The 19,109-nt window shown below is 44.3% G+C and overlaps 1 protein-coding gene across 2 annotated transcripts in view; it reads left to right on the forward strand.

Moving 5' to 3' along the window:
- The window catches only part of Kif5c (kinesin family member 5C), a 168,215-nt gene that overhangs the window by 63,953 nt on the left and 85,153 nt on the right, over nt 1-19,109 (forward strand). For both annotated transcript variants that reach the window (XM_059260454.1, XM_059260453.1), the window contains exons 4-10: nt 2,008-2,112; nt 6,877-6,925; nt 7,181-7,236; nt 7,985-8,072; nt 11,343-11,467; nt 13,828-13,932; nt 14,285-14,433. In XM_059260454.1, coding sequence (XP_059116437.1) covers nt 2,008-2,112; nt 6,877-6,925; nt 7,181-7,236; nt 7,985-8,072; nt 11,343-11,467; nt 13,828-13,932; nt 14,285-14,433 — 677 coding nt within the window. The remainder of the gene's footprint in view (nt 1-2,007; nt 2,113-6,876; nt 6,926-7,180; nt 7,237-7,984; nt 8,073-11,342; nt 11,468-13,827; nt 13,933-14,284; nt 14,434-19,109) is intronic.

Here is a 19,109-nt window from a genome sequence, read left to right on the forward strand (position 1 = left end):
AGCTGAAGGGTTAGCATGGATTATTCAAGAGCCCTGGAGGTTTGGGTAGAAAAGGCTTTTGATTAACTGAGTGGGGCAGTGAAATTTAACTGGAAGAAAATCTTTCTTCTTATCCTAGGAATCTTTTCTTCTGATAGTCTCTACAGTGTAGAGCATGTGGCATGTCTGTTTTGTTTGTGTTTATTTATGATGGGCTATGTGATTTAAATGTGATCAAGCTTGAAACCCAAGTCTTAGTTATTCGGTGCTGTTTTCCTAAGATAAAGTGCGGTAATAGTCTGGAGTAGAACAGTGTTTTAGGACTTCTGAGGTCAAGCCAACCCCACCTCCACTTAGAGAGCCTGTTGGGAGCTACATGTTATAATGCTAACATTTATTGAGTCCCTGTGCCAGTGAATACTATGTATTCTATTGAACTTAAACTCTGCCCTAATTTCATGCAGTAAGTATTTGCAAAGTATTAAAAATAATAGTATTTTTAATGTGTCTAGAACCAAACTAAAACACAATGTAAATACATCATCTGATTTATTGTTCTTGATAGATGAAGGCAGCATGCCAGAATAGCCAGATAGGCGAGTAGTCAGGCATGTCTGAATTCTGCATCCCTATTGCTTTTTAGTAGAGTAGAAAGTCAGCAGTCTGATGTGCTGAGAAATTATGACACCAAGTTCTTGGTGGCATGTCTTTAGTGCCTCTGTCCATGTGGGTTCTTGCTTTTAAAGCACACTCAAATGTTGACTTGGAAGTCCCTGAGGAGCGTGCTGTGTGATGAAGGCCTGAAATAAAAGAGGATTGAGGAAAACAAAGTTGGCCTCACGGCACTCGGCAACCGAGGACCTAGTATCTGGGTCTGGTTTGAAAAGGTTGTTGGGCATCCCTGAGGACCGAGGAGAAAACTGGCTTTTGTGTTATTCTTAGAGGTTTATAATTTCCCAAAAGTCTAAAACCTTCTTCAGGTGTACGTACCATCACTGCAGACCTGCAGGCTGTGTTCATGGACACACAGGTTGTTTAACATGTGGGGGAGGACTGGAATATTCAAGAGAAGATTCTGTGGAACTGCGTACCTCAAGGTCACACCAAAACCATGGCTTTAAATCCTTCAGGATCCCTTTAGTAGGAATTGTAAGCTATTGTCTCTCCCGCTCTCCCTCCCCATTCCTTCCAATGAGTGGTCCCAGGGCTTCCCACATCCCCAGCCATTATGGCGTCTTTTGAGAGTCTTCATAGGTGGAAAAAGAAATTCTGGGCAATAAAAGTAGATTTAGTAATGTTCAAAGAGAGTATTTATCCTGCTACCTGATAGGTAAAATGAATTAAAGTGGTGAAAAACAAAACAAAAAAACAGTCCAGGCTGAGAATTATAGATTTCAAAAAGAGATCGATGGAATGGATTTTCTTGTCTGGTCTGAAAAATGATCCTGAAGAAGACACTTTGAGGGTGAGGATTTTAGAAATGTTTGAACCATGATTAATTACCCATTCTCAGGATGACTTTATTCAGGATTAGCTTACCTGGATGGGTTGGTTCTGGCTAATTTGTAAATATTACAAGTTAAACTAAAGCATGCTCGTTCCCTCTCCCACCTTCCTCCTTTTCACCCCCTCACTGCTTGTGTGAGTTTGGATTTGCAAGGGAGGGCCGCTGGTGGGCTGACGCACACAGCCAGGACAGCCCTCTGCTGGATACGAAGGGAAACATGGTGAGTAGTTAGGTAGATCCCCAAAGAGCCGCAGCCCTTGTGTGGTTGCTTCCTGTTTTGTTGGTTCTGCTGAAGAAGCCCTGGGTTGAGCCGAGACTAATGCCCGTTTCTAGCCCTCCTCACCAATCATTCTAGAAACTTCTGTTTGGTGTACAGGAACCAAGCAAAACATGACCCACAAAATCAACTTGGATTTTACAGATTAAATGACATTATTTGAGAAAGGAAGTCTCCTATTCCTCCCCCATTTAGTTCCCAACACTCTTTTAACTGCCTGTGTGTTTGTATTTTCTACTCATAGGGGAAGTTGCATGATCCTCAACTTATGGGTATTATACCGAGGATCGCACATGACATCTTTGACCACATCTATTCCATGGATGAGAACCTGGAGTTTCATATCAAGGTAAGTGCTTTTAACTAAGAACAAGACAGGACTCTAGGTCCTAAGTCACGTTTCCTAGTCTTCCTCCTTTCAGATAGATATAAAAGATGGTCTCTTTTAATTCAAGTGCCATTCTGTGGGAAGCAGACCCTACCATTAATGATTTAGATCAGTACCAAGCTTTTGGAGTGGTTTGCTTAAAATAGCAGTATAAGGAAAGTATAAGCCCCTTTATGGGTGGAAACATCTTACTCATCACCTGGATTCTCCCCACTTTCCTATGCCTTTACTGAAGATAGGCCAGGAGTATATCTGTGTGGGGGTTAGGACACCATTCCCCAGTATGAATTCCATGGAACACAATCCCTTGTGTTACCAACAGGGAAGCTGCCAGAGAAAAGCATCATATGGCCAAAGAAACCTGGAGAATACTTTGTTGAGCAGTGCTAAACTCAGTACAAAGTCACATGCTGTCTTGAATAATGTGACTCTCAAAGGGGATGCACACTCCTCACTCCCCTGTATGTGACTCCTTCTTCCCTCTTTGAGAAATGTTGGAAGGAAATTAATCCTTTTCCTCTTCCTCCTTGTTATTATTTTATTTGAACCCAGAACCACTAATCTCCATTAAGTTGAAATTGAAAGGGAGACTTCTACTCTATTATTATAGCAATTAAATCATAAAATTTGAACTTTGTAAATCCCAGAAGGGCTACTTGTTTAAGCAGAGAGACATGTCATGAGGTAGAAACTGTGTGGCTGGTGTGGGGCAGGCTGTGGAGATGAGGGAATTCCAGCCTTGGGGGTTCCTTTCTTTTAAAGTAAAAAACCAAAAAATAAAAAACAAAACAAACAAACAAACCAATTGAGATATGGTTCATATGGCATAAAATTAATCCTGTAAGAACATAATTTTGTAGAGTTTAGTAATTCCCTAAATTGTATAGTCATCATCGTTATCTAAATCTTAACTGTTTGCTCCACCCTGAAACAAGCTGTACCTTCTATCCCTGCCCTTCAACACTTTCACTTGCCTCTTTCTCTGATTCCAGACTACTTCTCTGGTTTGTTGGGAGGGTCTTGGGCAGCATGGCAGCTTCTTGTTGACTGTTTCTGTGTTCTCCTCTGAAGGGGCTGACTGGCCAATCTAGAGCATTCCCTGCCCTTCTTTTGTATTCCCGTATAAACACAATGTCTGGTTCTCCATCTTTGTGACTAGAGGTGTTGAAGGGCAGGGAGGAGAGACTGTTCTAAGAAGGCTTAGAGCTGGGTAGATCAGTGGTCCTGAAAGCTTGAATGTCAGTACACATGACCCTGTGAGTTAGTCAGAGGAAGCTGGAGCTCAGATGTAGACAGATGGTCTATTGGTGAAATTATTAAGGCCACTCCACGTAGTTAAAAGGAGATTTAGTTAATGGCGTAACTTACAAATTAAGGGATAGGTAGGTAGCGGGGTCTGGGGAAGGTGTATCACAGTCCATCGGTGTTCTCTGGAGCTCTGCTTGGCCCACCTTCACCATCCAGGGTCCCGGAACCGAGAGAGCCAGATCTCGGGTCTCCAGGCGCCTCCCTTGGCCCCGCCTTGTAGGCGTGACGGTTGCCGAAGTCTCCATGGGGGTTGGAACTTCCAGATCAAAGCTGGAATGGCTACCCACTACAATGGTCCAAATAGACCCTAGCCCCAAACTGATACTTAGTACCTTTTTGTTTTTATTAGGCTTTTTTTTTTTTTTTTTTTTTTTTTTTTTTTCTGGGCTGGTGAGGTGGCTCAGTGGGTAAAGGCATTTGCTGCCAAGCCCGGCAACCCAAGTTTAATTCCTGAGCACCACATGTGGAAGAAGAGAACAGACTCCCACGGGTCATTCTCTACATGTGCACCAGGGCTCAGGCCCTTCCCACCCCCACACAAAATAAATAAATGAATGCAGCAATCGAACATTTTCAACCTCTCCCCTTACTTCTTTCTACAGTAAACCGTTCCTAAATTTACATTCCAAAAGGCCATTGCTGGCTGTTTGCCCAATTATGAATTACATCCAGCACGTCACGTGTCATGTCGCCGCGTTGGTGAAAGCTTGCTTCTTCCCCTCGCAGGCTTCCTTATGTCTGAGGCTACCGAGTTTGTTGCTTTGATGGGATCTAGATTTAGAGGCTTAGTGCTTCTTTAAGACTGTTTATGCTGACACACTTTAAACTACTGCAGAGGTCTTAAGTGATAATCCTGAATAAGATGTTAAACCAATTACTGCCCTGGAACTAGTGTCTTGTGTCAGAATCTTATTATGATTAAGAACAGCTCTGGCTTGAAATGGTGGGGGAGGGGAAGAATATTTCCTCTGTCTCTACAGTTAAATCTTGTGTGCTGGTTCCCACTGTGCATTTCAGAGTTGAACTTGCTTTTCCGTTAATAAGAATGGTAAGTGGCTACGTTAGCTGTGTGGACTCTGCATTCTGAACTTACATGCTAACAGGCTAAACCAAAAGAGGCTCCATTAAGGCAGTATTAAAAATCTGCTCCTTAATGCACCCCACAAAGGTTTTAAATGCTATTTCTGATCATGCTGTTGTTTACCACCAAACAATGCCTACTGATTTTCCTTCCACCTGCTCTCACAAAGCAGTTGAAATAACAAAATGAATGTTGACACCTCACAAAAGCAGAAATTAATAAATCAGGATTTGATTTTAACTTGCATTAAATATGAAGAGGAATTTAATTGCCAGGCTTGGCAGTACATGGTTCCTGACTACGTTTTAGATGTAATTAATTTTCTCAGTAATTTGTGGAATTAAATCACATGCTTAGGCTCTCCAAAGTTGAGGGTGAATATGATCAAAATGCATTGTATGAATGTATGGAAGATATTAAATAAAAAAAAAATCTCCGAGGTAGTGGGAAATAATGGCAGTTAGAGAATCATGAACTCCAATAGGTTGGCACCCGAATGGGGCTGGCTGCAGGGAGGGCCTGGCTAGAGATGACTAAAATTGGGCTTTGAGGACTGGGCAATGAGAAATGTGGCAAACTGAAAGATTGGAGAGAACAGTTAGTGCTGGTTTAGCTCAGCGGTAGAGTATAAGCCTTGCATGGTGAGGCCCTGGGTTCAAACCCTGAGGAAAACCTCTAGACAACCAGAGCAAATTAACAAAAACAAAGAACCAGGAGGAGAGAGCAGGGAGACTTCTGACTGTCAGGAGTGCCCAGTAGAGATGGAATGAGGAGTTGGGCAGATGAACAGGCAGGTGTTATTAGAGGTACAGGTACCCAGGAGCAGATACTATGGTGCCCAGCTGCTTCGAGAATCTCAAAGCTGCTGGGAACTGGGGAGTGGGTGGTACCAGATGGCGACACACAAGAGATAATGAGCCAGAGCTAAGCTGGGAGAGACATTAGTGACAGGGCAGAGGTGTCTTCATAGTCCCCAAATTAGAGGTAGGGTTTGTCCAGTCCTGAAGTTTCACCTGAGTAGGTGGAGCCAGCTTTCCAACAGTCATAATCATGGCCGGCCTAACGATGGGATATAGACTGAGAAATCTGTAAGACAGGTTTATCATTCTGTAAGCATCATAGATAACTTATACAAAACAAGGAATCTGTGATATCGCGACAGCATGATCTTATGGGACTGCTACCATATTTGCGGTCTGTTGTTGAATGTCATTATGTCTGTATTTTTCTTTTGTCCATTCTCTTATTTGTATTTCAAAGATGCTTATGAATTTGGGGGAAAGTTTATCTGGGATGAAAAAATCAGAAACAAACAGTGTGCAAAATCCTGGAGAGAATTTTTCACATCTTCAAGACTAAATGGCTTCATTTGCCAGATCAGGAAATTGAGGCTATTGTGTACATTAAATTCCTTGGAATTCACTCTTAGTTTAAGCATTTTATTACTTCAGCTATCTGATGAGTCACCTGGGAATTTAGAAGCTGATTTCTGGGTTCTGATATCTAAGACTCTGCTTCGGTTCCACTGTGGCAGTTTTCAGGGCTCTGTGGTTCTGTAGCAGATACTGATATAAGTAGGGATGGGCTAAGGTTTGAGAATAATTATGTAGAAGGCCTCCTTTTCCTAACAAAGTCTAATCATTTTTTGTTTGTTCTCTTGGTTTTTGGGAAAGAGTATCATTATATAGTCCTGGCTGGCCTTAGATTCACGACAGTCCTCTTGCTTGGCCTTCTGATCTGGGATTATAGGCGTAAGGCACCATACCTGGCCAGTCGTCTCCATTAAACCACGTTTGTTCCAATCCTTCAAAGACTCCACTGCTGGCTACCTTCAGCAGTACTCTCCCAGGTATCTTTCTGAGCCCCTGTAGTCTCAAACATCCTTAGCTTCTCCTTGCTTCCTTCATGTTAATATGTAAGCTGTGTTCCCATGGACCTGATGAGGCTGTGGTATCATGCAGTTGGGTGAGGTCTATATGAACATCACTGGTTTGGGATGTTTTCTCTTGTGGCTATCACCACACACGGACATTTGCTTGGTGTTCAGCTAAGGTGGAACTTGAGTCCTCTTGTAAGAGGCTGTCTAGCACCTGAGTGGAGCCCAGAGGAGCCAAAAGTGTGGAGCTAGAGAGTGGTCCACGTGTGACAGATGCGTAGTTACAGTGAGCAAGCAGGAGGAACACATGAGGGGTGCCTGCAGCTCTGTGCTCAGGACTGTGACCTTCACTTGGTACCCCCTTTTCTCAGCCACAGCAAAAGCTTTCGTGAGTTTAGTAGTAATGCTTTTGAAATGTGGTATGGCATTTATATTCCAATTTCAATTTCTCTTTAACTAGGTTTCCTATTTTGAGATCTACTTGGACAAAATAAGGGACTTGCTTGACGGTAAGCTGTGTGTGCTCTGTAATTGAAGTCCAAGGGGCGGGGGTGAGAGGAATTAGGGCCCTTCTGCCTGGGCAGCTGATGAAAATTTAGAGAGATGTTTGCCTTCAGGCTGTGTGCTCTTCGCAGCCACAGTTTAACTTGCAAATTATGAAAGAATAGACTTGCCTGTCTTCTGTAAGCATTGCTATTCTTCTTGCAATCCAGGGTTTTTAACTTTCCTTTTCTTCTTTGCATGCCATCATTTTGTCACTACAGTATCCAAAACCAACTTGGCTGTTCATGAAGATAAAAACAGAGTCCCCTATGTAAAGGTATGGGAAGAGCTGGGGTGATGCAGCCGACTTCTCTCTAGTTACTGTCCAAATGACTATTACGTGAGAGCTCTAAAGAGCATCCAAAAGACCTTGTTAACCCCAAGCCTTATCTATAATATTGATCTGCCACAAAAATCAACATTTAGCTTCTTCAACTGTAGCTTTCCTGCATGCAAATTACTTTTATTATTTTTTGGTGCTGGGGATCTAACCTGGTGCTTAAGCTATGTATAAGCTATGAGCTATTATACCCAGCCTTCCTTATGAAAGCTATTATTTAAATATTTCTATTTAGTATTGCTCATCTTAAAGAGGTTTTGGGGATTGAATGTGATGGTCTGTGCTTTGTGCCTCGCAGATGTCTATGGTAGTAGCATCATGCCTACTGTTAATGACTGAAATGGTAAATAATGACGGAAGATGAGGAAATTCATTCTCATTTCTTCCCTTCTCATAGATTTTATCCTTGTAGTTTCTGCCTTCTGAAAATATTGCTGTAGGGTATGAACATGAGCTTAAAAAGCATTTCCCCCAGCTTTACATCTAGTTTTCCCAGAGCTAGCTCCTACTTCTCTTTAATGTAGACTCCAAGCCCCGGGCAAGGAGGAAACACTGTTGGGCAGCATCACACCCTTTCTGTTTATCGTACCTGTAGAAAGGAAAAGGAGGACGTGTAGCTGCTTTCAAATGCGCTTGCTTTCCAGTTGTTGTAGTGGCCATCCTGACCTGCTTTTGACTCTTGCAGGGGTGCACCGAGAGGTTTGTGTCCAGCCCTGAGGAGGTCATGGATGTGATAGATGAGGGCAAAGCAAACCGACATGTGGCTGTGACAAGTAAGTGCGGCAGTGACGTTTGTGCTGTCACCTAGAATCCCAGTATCTGCCCTCCGTGCAGGACGGCTGGGTGATGAGGCACACATGATGCTTGCATGGGAAGGCAGCAGAGAGCTGTGAGCAGACAGACTCTGGCCCATGTGCAGTGTGAGCGTTGGCTGTACTCTGAGGTCTTCAAGTGTTGGGTGAGCGTCCTTGGGTTCTGATAAGAGGTTTTAAAAAAAAATATCGGAGCTAATGAATTCATGGCACACACAAGGGAAAGCTATGGGGCTTCTTCCTCTGTAGAAGGGGGGTAAATGCAAAGAGGGTGTCAGGGCAGAGCTGGCAGCTTCCAAAAAATCCCTCCAGCACAGGCTTATGGTAGACGCACTCACGGAAGCTAAGGTGCCAAGCAGCTTCTGCATCGGTGTCGCGTCCCTGGGAGCTGCACGTGTGTACTGGAGCAGCAGAGGTTCTTTAAAGAGACGAGGGCTGTCCTTTCCAGAGGGGTGCGGACAAAGAAGTCTAAGTTCCCACGGAGCTGAAGGAACTAAGAATTTCTAGTTTGGAGGAGGAAAAAAAAAGTTCAGGAGAGGATGTGTGGGCAGTGCGGTGAGTGCATCGATGTTCTGGGTTCTGATGCTGAGGAAGATGTGAAGTGGTGCTGAGGCTGGGGAGACACAGGCTCAGCCAACTCTCAGGAGAACTCCCGACAGCTGCCCCAGGTGAAGCCTGCGGCCAAGGAAGGGACTAGCGGAGGACTGGCCGAGACTCTTCCAGGAGCTGATCTAAGGCTCCTCCGTGGATGGGCTCCAGGTCTGTGATCCAGAACTGAAATTCTTCTCTACCCCACAGCTTGTCAGATGACGCTCAGGGATGTGGCAGCTTTCAGAGCTGACCTACGCTTGAATACAGTTCAGGAAAACACCGATTCTGTCTGTTCTGCCTGGAACTCACGTGTGCACATCGAAACTTTCTCACTGTGTTTCTTTTTTTTTTTTTTTTTTTTTTAATAAATTTTTTTTTTTTTTTTTTTTTTTTGGTTTTTCGAGACAGGGTTTCTCTGTGTAGCTTTGCGCCTTTCCTGGAACTCACTTGGTAGCTCAGGCCGGCCTCGAACTCACAGAGATCCGCCTGGCTCTGCCTCCCAAGTGCTGGGATTAAAGGCGTGCGCCACCACCGCCCGGCTCACTGTGTTTCTTAAGCTGGCGGTCATGAATTATTCACGGTGTCCCAGAATTGGCTGCCGGCTCCAGAGCTGAGGGTGCAGGATGTTACTAGTGTGCTTGTCATTTTGGCAAGGTTTATCCCACATTATTCATTTGTGAGTGAGTGAGTGTGTGTATGTGTGTGGGTGCGTGCATGCGCTCGTGCGTGCCTGTGCATACATGTACACATGGAAGTTAGAGAAGAGCTTTAGGGAGCTGGTTCTCCCTAACACGTGGGCCCTGGAAATTGAACTCCGACGTCAGGCTTGACAGCAAGCATCGTTTCCCATTGAGTCATCTCAGCAGCTCCTGCTCCTATTTTAGTGTGCTAAAACGGCGCTCTGTTGTTGAGTCCATTTGCATTGTGGGCAACATCCCACCATCTGTCCCCACAACGCTCCCATCTTCCCCTGCTGAGACCTGAACTTGGGTTCTCACCCTTCACAGCAGCATCTTCACTAACTGGCCATCTCCACAGCTCCCGTGATGATTCTCCAGATCAGCCCGACCGTTCAGGATGTTGTGAGATTCTGTATGAATTTTAAAATTTTAGCATAGATGCTTCTCTTTCTGTGGAAAGTATCATTGAGATTTTGCTACAGTTGTATTGCCTAGATTATTTTGGCTAATATTTTTATCTGTTCTTTATGGGTATCTGTGTGTGGTGTGTGTAAGCAGGAGCACATGTGGGCAGGTCCATGTGCATGTTGTGTGTGTGTGTAGGCCTGAAGCTGATGTGGGCTGTCTCTTTGGCTCCGTCCTCACATTTTATTTTGATGGAGGCGGCCTCTCTCGCCGACACAGGACTTAGCAGTTCTAGCTAGTCTAGCTAGCGCGCTTGCTCTGGGCTCATGTGTCTCCGCCTCCCCAGGGCGAGGGCTGCAGACGGCTGCCGTGCCTGCCCAGCTTTTCCATGGGTTCTGGAACCCAGACTCCAGTCCTCATGCGTACATAGCAGAGGTTCATCTTTTAAAGCCATCTCCTCAGCTCCAACTTTGATGTCTTAACACTATTTAATCTTTTAGTAAATTATCGTGGGGTTCTATTTCCATTCATCGGTATCTGTTTTACTAATTTTTTAAGCAACATTTTGCAGCTCTTGTCTAAAAACCTATCATTTTCTTTAAGTTCATACTTAAGTATTTTATCCTTTCTATTGCTATTGTAAATAGATTGTTTTCTTAATATTTCTGGTCAGGCATTGTTCGTAATATATAAAAACATAAATGTTCTTTACATGTTGACTTTGCAGCTTGTAATGTTGCTAAATTTGCTTGTTATTTGTGACTTTTTTAGGGGGTGGGTTTTCTAGGCAGAAATTCTCAGTGTAGCCTTGGCTGTCCTGGAACTCACTCTGTAGACCAGGCTGGCCTCAAACTCAGAGATCTGCCTGCCTCTGCCTCCTGAGTGCTGGGATTAAAGGCCCGGCATTTGGGATTTTTAAAATGGGATTTCCAGAGTTTTTAGGAACAATCTAGTAAGATATTTTTGAGGAGATGGTGAAAGTTGATGGGACACTTGCTGGGCTATGGTGGAAAAGGAAGCATTTTTTCCTGGTACCCCAACCTAATGAAGTACGTTTAATCTTTGAGACCTCTCTCTGTTTAACATGGTTATAGAGGTGTGTGTCTTAATTATCCTTTAAGTAAGTTTATGTTAGTCCTGGTAATACCTGGTAATACATGTGAGTAGGACAAACTATATCGCACACTACGCTGTGATAAAGTCAGAGCGTTTCCACAGGACTGTCAAGGAAGCTGTGAGCTTCTTGGTGAGTGAAACTGGTGTAGGATGTGGGATACAGGGCTTCTGACAGACTCTGAGACACTGTCATTTTAAACTTCTCAACAAGAATATTAGCTTAATGCCTTTGTTACTTGAAGACATTGTAAATATGTCATCTGCAGAATGAGTTTTTTTTGAAAGAAGAAACAGCGGCTTCAGGTACATTCTGACATTAGCTGCGCTACCTGCGGAGAACTGCAAGAGCGGGACTTGATTGGTTGTGTTTTAAGGACCAGAGGTTTGCTGCCTCTGCTCACGTGTTCTCTGTGGGGCAATAAACCATTTTTCATTTCAGACATGAATGAACACAGCTCGAGGAGTCACAGTATCTTCCTGATTAACATTAAACAAGAGAATGTGGAGACTGAAAAAAAACTCAGTGGGAAGCTGTACTTGGTTGATTTGGCTGGGAGTGAAAAGGTAATTGGCTCTGATTTATATTATCTATAACTTCCCCCTGTTATTTGCTCGAGTGTACAGTTGTATAATTTTTGTGCCTTTTACTCCCTAGTTTTAAAGAGGTTTAAAATGTTGAGGCATGGTACTGTCAAGTTTCTTGGTTTTCTCATTTTCTTTTCTGGTCCAAAAGTTCTCTAGTTGTGTTGGAGGGATGTACTTCAAAGGCTCATGTCCATTTATGCTTGGTAGGGCCTGTGGCATTAGGCAGGGTTAATGTGACTTAGCCTGGTAAGGCAGCCTCACCAAGGTGGGAGGGGCTGGCTCTCTTGGGATGGAGGGAGCTGTCTGCTGTATAGAGTCCAGTAGGCTAGGACGGGTCCTGTCACTGGAACACGGTGGCTGTGCTTCTGCAGCTTTGACTTGCTGAGGAAAGGTCTGGAACCTGGGCTCTCCTAGTGTTCCAGTTCTCCTGGTAGTGGGTCTGAAGTGACAGTCTCATATGAGTGACATTGGTTCCCCTGGCTATGAAGCCTTCTTTGGTTTTATTGTGACTCTCTTTACACACCTGGACTCAATTCTGTGCCCCCAGGAACTGGCTAAGACCACATCCAGAATCACCATTTTCCCCTCCCAGTCCCCTGCACAGCGCCAGGGGATGTACCCACTGCCGTACTCTGGCAGGACACAATCCCTTTAGACAGCATCATAGAGCTAGTACACATGCACAATGCCCCTTCCTGCATTCATCAGTGACATCAGCTGGCTGTCTCCATCAGTCTGCCTAACTGTCCAGGTGATTGCCACTGACTGCCACTTAATGCCTCATGCTGCTAAGTTCCCGAACTCTCACCATGGCCACGAACATTCACGTAAGTCATGGCTGTTCGCATTGTTCTCTTTCTTGCCTTTGTCCCAAGAGGAAAAACATCGGCTAGTCTTGGCTGGGCATCTCAAATGTTCTATGTGTGAGCTGGCCACGTTCTTGATCACTCATCAGGGTGAAGGGGGCACATCGTTCAGCTCTAGCCTGACCACTGACTTGACTGCCATGCCCAGTACAGGCCTGTGCAGAGAGCCATGTGGAGATGAGTTCTTTAGGACTGAAATACCCCTGACACCTGCCTCCTGCTGGCAGTTGGCACTTCTTGCTAATGGCACTTACGAGCTATTTCAAGTGTCCCTCCTGGAGTTTTGTTTGTTCCTGTCTGTTTTCCTTTTCCCTAGATGAATCTGTATGAATGTACTATCTTGAGAACACAGCTCTGGGCTTTAGTTCCCATTACCCCAGAGAGCCATCCTTCCCTTAGGCTGGCAGAAGGACATCTCTGGATCTCATTGTCTTTGCCTGCCAATGGAAGGTGATAAATAGATAGTCCCTGCTCTGAATAGTTCACGGAGTTAAGATGCTCAAATGAGAGATCATCTAAAAACTCCTGCAATAGGCCGCTGCTTTTTGTGGCCCATCACTCCATGATGTCTCTGTGTGCAAGCAAGCTGCCCTCTACAGTTCCAGGACAGAAGAAATCCGTCCTATTTTCAGAACACCCCCCCCCACCCAAAAGCATTCCCCTCTGTTATTGGGGGCGGGGACTCGCCTTCATATGTATTTGAAATCCATCTTTGTTCAGTTTAAAGTTACATCTCCTGTTCCCTTTTTTTAGAGAGCAGCTGTTGATTCTGTAGCTTCTGCCTAGGCAGCCAGGACAACCCTTACTGAGTCCTCTCTCTGCCTTTAAAAAAAAAAAAGGCAGGATTTGTAAACCTCTCAACCTAGAGGAGATGCTGTAAATGTGAAATTATCTGTACTAATGCAGTAGAGGAAGCACCATGTGTGGAGGGCTGTAGAAGCAAACCAAATTTACAGTGCAAGACACGTATCCTTGTCCTTCCACAGCTCCCTAAGTCTTTTTAGATACCCCTCCCTCCCTCCTTGGTCCAGAAAGAAGCAGAGAAGGGATAGAGTCAGCATACCCATTTCTTTAGTCCTTTGCCTGAAATTGGGGCTCCTAAACGTTTTCCTCACTGTGCCCCGCCGGACCCCATCCAACTGGGAGGCTGTGGTTTAGTCCTCCAGGACTTGATTCACTGCGGTGACAGCACTTCGGGAGCCTGGGATTCCTGGATGGATGTCCCCCGGGGAAGTATCTGCAGCTCTCCCGCTTGAGACATTTCAGCCATTCCACTAAAACCCAATTGAGAGGAAAATGACAGCAGGAGAGATCAGATCCGCAGCCTGGGGCTCCAGGGACAGCTGGATCACTGTGATTCTTACTCACTTCACTCCCTGCTTTCCTGGAGGGTCTGCCTGCTGTCCCTCCGCCAGTTGGCATTTTCTCTTCTGTGTTGTCCCTGTCCTCACCGCTTTCTCTGTCCGCTGGTAGGTCAGCAAAACCGGTGCCGAGGGAGCTGTTCTCGATGAAGCTAAAAACATCAACAAGTCTTTGTCTGCTCTTGGAAATGTGATCTCTGCCTTGGCAGAAGGGACAGTAAGTAATCCTGTCGCCATCTATTAAATAGTATTATGGGAAGCTGCCTTTGGGATTTGTGTGTTCTCTTTGCCACACATCCTAGACATTCATTTGTTTTCCTCTTTGGAAGAGAGCAGAGGGATTCCTGGCTGGGGTGCTTGTTGCTGGGAGATCCACTCCACTAGAAAGTATGAATGGTGATGCTAACTTCCAATGACATGGGTCACTGAATGGACATTCTTTGGCAAGATCTGAAGACCTGGCTGCAGATTCTTATTCCACATGTTTCTAAGTTTGGCTTGCTTGCTTGTTTCTGTAGTTTTTCTTTGAATGGGCTGTCAGAACCAATACTCCTTCTTCTCTTAAATAGAAAACACATGTGCCCTACCGGGACAGCAAGATGACTCGGATTCTCCAGGACTCTCTGGGTGGGAACTGCAGGACCACAATTGTCATTTGCTGCTCTCCTTCAGTCTTCAATGAAGCTGAAACCAAGTCCACGCTGATGTTTGGACAGAGGTGCGTGTGGGGTCTCAGAACCCATCGATATAGGTCTTAGTTGTGAATGGCTTGGGGCAGTGGTCAGAGGGGCAAATAATTATTACATTGCCTCTAACAGATGATCTGTAAACTTGAGGCATTGCTTACTGAGGCCACAGGGATTATGTTTTTAGTAGTGATCAGGAATGCGCCTGTTAGAAGAATGATGTTGAACAAAACAAAACAAAACACCCTACTCGTTGGTACTTTTGTTCTTCATGGACTTGAAGCTTAGTCTTTAGCACTATACAGTTTCATATACGTAAATCTGAAGATGGAGAACTACCTTTAACTGGAACCTGGAATCCATCGCAAAGTTGTTCATAAAAACAATCAGAAAGTTAGATAAAGATGGAGCAGAGGCATAAATAATGGAGGAAAGAAATCAGATGTATTAACTCTGAGGATGGGAGGCCTGGGGTGTATTTGGAGGATAGGGGTGGAGGATGATCACCTTCTCACTGTTTGAAAGGCCTGAGTCAACATCCCTGCTTCTGCAGGTTTTAGCAGATGGGTGGGCATGAAGAGCTTGGTGATGAACACAATCTTCCCATGTGTACGTGGGGTCCTACCTTCCATGTCTTTCTTAACGCACTGTTTTTCACCTTGCCCGGCTGCCCACAGTTGGCCTCCTTCAGTCTTGTTTGCTTAGTTTGCCAGACCCCATCTTCTCAGCTGTGCTTTCTTGGGGGTTGGTTACCTAACCCTGTGATGCTGATGTTTTGGGTGATCTGAGCATCTTTGGTGCTTATGGGACTGAGCCAGGACAGATCTTGTGAGATTTGGGTTATCCTACCATTGTTATATTCAATGTTAGCAGCTGAGGAGCTGTGTCTGTAGCCCTTACTGCCTTGGGTGTTAGTGGGGTTTTCAGTGCGCCCCTGCTTTAGTCCCAGGAGTACGTGTCGTATGATTATGCCCAAGAAGTAGTTTCGGATGGGGCAGATGGGGTGAGCATTCTGTATGGGAAATAGTTACGGCTTGTTTGAACTGCATCATATCCTAATCGTTTCCCGAGCCTCAACAGAATATAGGATTATTCAGCTGTGGCACCTTTGGGCTGTCTAAATAATAATTGTGTTGAAATGTTGTAGAACTAATCTATCTTTCCGTCTGAATTTGGATCTTTTTCTTCCTCCTCAATGACATCCTTGACTAGGCTGATGCTTGAGGCAGTGGCATTGCATCAGGGTGACACCTTCGTGTCCTGGTCGTTGAGCCGCTCTCTCGCTCTCTCTCTCTCCTTGACTTCTCAGAGCCTCACATCTCTTTGCCATAGAGATGGAGTGGTTCCTTCCAAGGACTTTTGGGGGGATGATTGAGCGGCTCCCATTTTCACTTTGCCCAAGGGCTGGTGCAGAGGGGTTCCTGCTGATGTCAAGCTCCCCTTCTTCCACCTTAAACACCCCAGCAGTACTGAGGGTTAGAAAGTTCATAGTAGTGGACAAGACTAGACTGGAAATAAGGAACAGTGTTGTAATATAAGGGACACATTTGAATAAAATAGAATTTCACTTCTGGAACTAATGGGTGAAGAAACACTATGTTGTGATACATTGTGTACCCTAACAAAACTTACCTGGAACAGAAAATGGTGGCACACACACCTTTAATCCTGTCACTCAGGAGGCAGAGATCCATCTGGATTTCTGTGAGTTCAAGGCCATACTGGAAACAGAGCCAGGCAGTGGTGACACACGCCTTTAATCCCAGGAAGTGATGGCAGGAAGCAGAAAGGTATATAAGGCGTGAGGACCAGGAACTAAGGCTTTTAAGTTTTTAGACTTTTAGCAGCAGTTCAGCTAAGATCCATTTGGGTGAGGACTCAGAAGCTTTCAGTCTGAGGATTTGTGGAAACAGGATCAGCTGAGAAGTTGGTGAGGTGAGGTTCGCTATGGCTTGTTCTGCTTCTCTGATCTTCCAGATAAGTGTTATTAGGGTACACAATGTATCACCACCCACAACTATAGGTAATTTAGGATTCCAGAAAATAAAATGTAACATCAAGCATGTTTCCAGATGAAATAGTTGGTCTGCATCTTTCACCAGACCCTTAACTGCATAAGAGCAGAGAGTACATTTACCATTGGCATCTGCGGTCCAGCGTGGGAAGTATACAGTAGGTGATTAATAAGTACATGCTTCGTGAACAAGGAAGCACGTGAGCCTCAAGGTCATGATGCAGGATCCTTGAGGAACTGTGACATCGCTGTCCCTAGACACTGACCTGGGTAGTCAGGTAGTTTCTTCCTTTTTTCTCTATGCATGTTAACTAACTGGTTCTTTAAGGAGAGTGGACTTTTCTATGGGCCGTTTATCGGTTTTGTTGTTAACTATATGCATTGAACCCAATTATACAGTAGACCTGGGTCGGAACATCAGATTAGACATGGAATCTGATAGCTAATAAGATTAAGCACTTTGAACTCAGAAAAGCTGCTGTGTGTGTCCCAAGTGCCAGATAGCCAGTGTTCATTTTGTTCTTGTTGAAGAACCTTGGGCAGCCTAAGTTCTGTGATTCTCTCAAGGTCACAGGGGAAGTATATATTTTTCCTGGGCTGGAGAGACGATAACATGTACTATGGAAGTTGTAGGAAGGCCACAGTCTACAGATGCCTGAGGGCACCCTGCAAAGAGTCTAGCCAGCCTTCCTTAAGATTCTAGGTTTAGTACTGGATTCAGAGAGAAAAATCCACGCTGTCTAAGTCTTATCTGATCAAGCTTGTCTCTTTAGTTCTCTGAGTGCCCAGCACTTTGCTAGTGCAGAAGTAGACAATTCTGTCTGTGTGTCAGAGAGCAACAGGTAGTCCAGATACCTGAGAATCAAAACACCAAATTAAAACATTTTTGTGGATATTTTTTTCTTCTAGACTCCAGAATTTTATTCTTTAGTTTTTAATTACTATTCCATAGTATTTTTCTAGTATTTTTCAAGAAGATATTTGTAACTTTCAGATGTGTACACTCAAATCACCCCATTATCTTAGAAGTCTGTTTAATGTGTCTTGATTTGTGTGTGTGTATGTGTGTGTGTGTGTGTGTGTGAAGGAAAGGGGGCCCCCGAGGGACACACCAATCAGTGCAGGAAGGCTGAGGCAGTGTGCCTTGGGCCAGCACCAATAATTCAGCCTATTTGTATGTTGAATGTGAAAGGGGATTGATAACTTGAGAATAGTACTAATCTTTTTGTTCCTGGTGGGCACTGCTTCCAAAGGGAAACGATGCCATCATTTTAATCAAGCCACCTGCCATAGTGACAGCTGGTTTTGTCAGAGACTGAATAGTGTACATGTAAAATTCATGTCACAAGAGTGTGCGAACAAATTACCTGCAGAGACAGAGTGAGCAGCTTATTTAAGGCACACACTTTGGTGCACTTGACATAAAACCAAGAATTAAATCACCTCTGTTGGAGGGCCTGTTGTTGAGACACCAGTGGGGTAACGGAAGCTCTTGGAGGAAAAGAAAGATACTGTGTGGAGTAAGTTTAACTAGAGGCCAGCTCTTCACTGGTCATCAGGGTTTTAATTCCTTCTCACTCACTAGCCTTTTCTCTCAGTAGCAGTGAGCTCTTTCCAGGCCTGGAGAGTGCTTTGGAGCAGAAGTGTATTCTGAGGAAAGTGTAGGTGTTTACACAGCAACTGAGACTCAGGGCAGATCAAAAGTTGTGATGTTAATTTTGTACCCAAATACATGACTAGGCACTTCCATCAAACACTGATCTAGCTATTGTTCTGACAGCAGTTTTTAGATGCTTATGGCTTTACTCTGAAGCAATCCTAATTAGTCTTATCAATAAAAACCAGGAATCAGATATCGGGGTAATAACCTGAAAGATCAGAGAAGCAGAGCAGCAGCTACTAGAGACTTCTTACCTCTACGAATCCTCAGACTGAATGAAGTGGGGTTGAGATCCTGTCTCCACCTATCTGTCCTCTGTGGTTCACTGGTGACTGGCTCCACCCTCTGATCTCCAGGCAAGCTTTATTTGTCAGAACACAAACGAAATATCATACAACATTTCTACTTTTTGCGTAAATACAATACGCATGATAACTATAGGCAAGAATTATATTAACAATGTCTAGTCTATTTGCATTTGACAAATTCAGAGAAAATACTCCATTATCTATCATATCTTGGTGAGTCCAAAGTGTTGTACCTAACTCACTTTCTATCCTAACTTGTATCACCACATTTCTCTATCCCCCTCTTTTCTTTTTACAACAAGATCCCTGAATCTAATCTCCTTTGTTCAGCTTTTTTTCTTGACCATTACCAATAACAACTTATACCCAACCCCCCTTAAATGATAATAAATATTCATGATCTATCTTTTGGGAATGTGGGTATAGTTCTCTAGACTACTTCCTGTTGATTGGCGGCACTGATAATCTTTGTGGGACCCTGAGAAGATTCAGGATTATGGTCAAGTCCTGATTGGAGAATTCTATGAGACTGGATCATCTCAGCCAGCAGCCTTGAAGCTGTTCTGAATGTAGAACTCAGAGGAAACTACAACAGAGGCGCTCTGAAACGTTGGATCATCTGGGCCATCTACTCCCATTAGAGATTTTTTCAGGGGGGTCTTTTTTGCTCAAACCTCATTTTTCTTAACCCAGAACGAATCTAGAGCCTTTCATTTCCTGTGGAAA

Source organism: Peromyscus eremicus, chromosome 4 (genome assembly GCF_949786415.1).
Source record: "Peromyscus eremicus chromosome 4, PerEre_H2_v1, whole genome shotgun sequence".
NCBI classification, from domain to species: Eukaryota; Metazoa; Chordata; class Mammalia; order Rodentia; family Cricetidae; genus Peromyscus; species Peromyscus eremicus.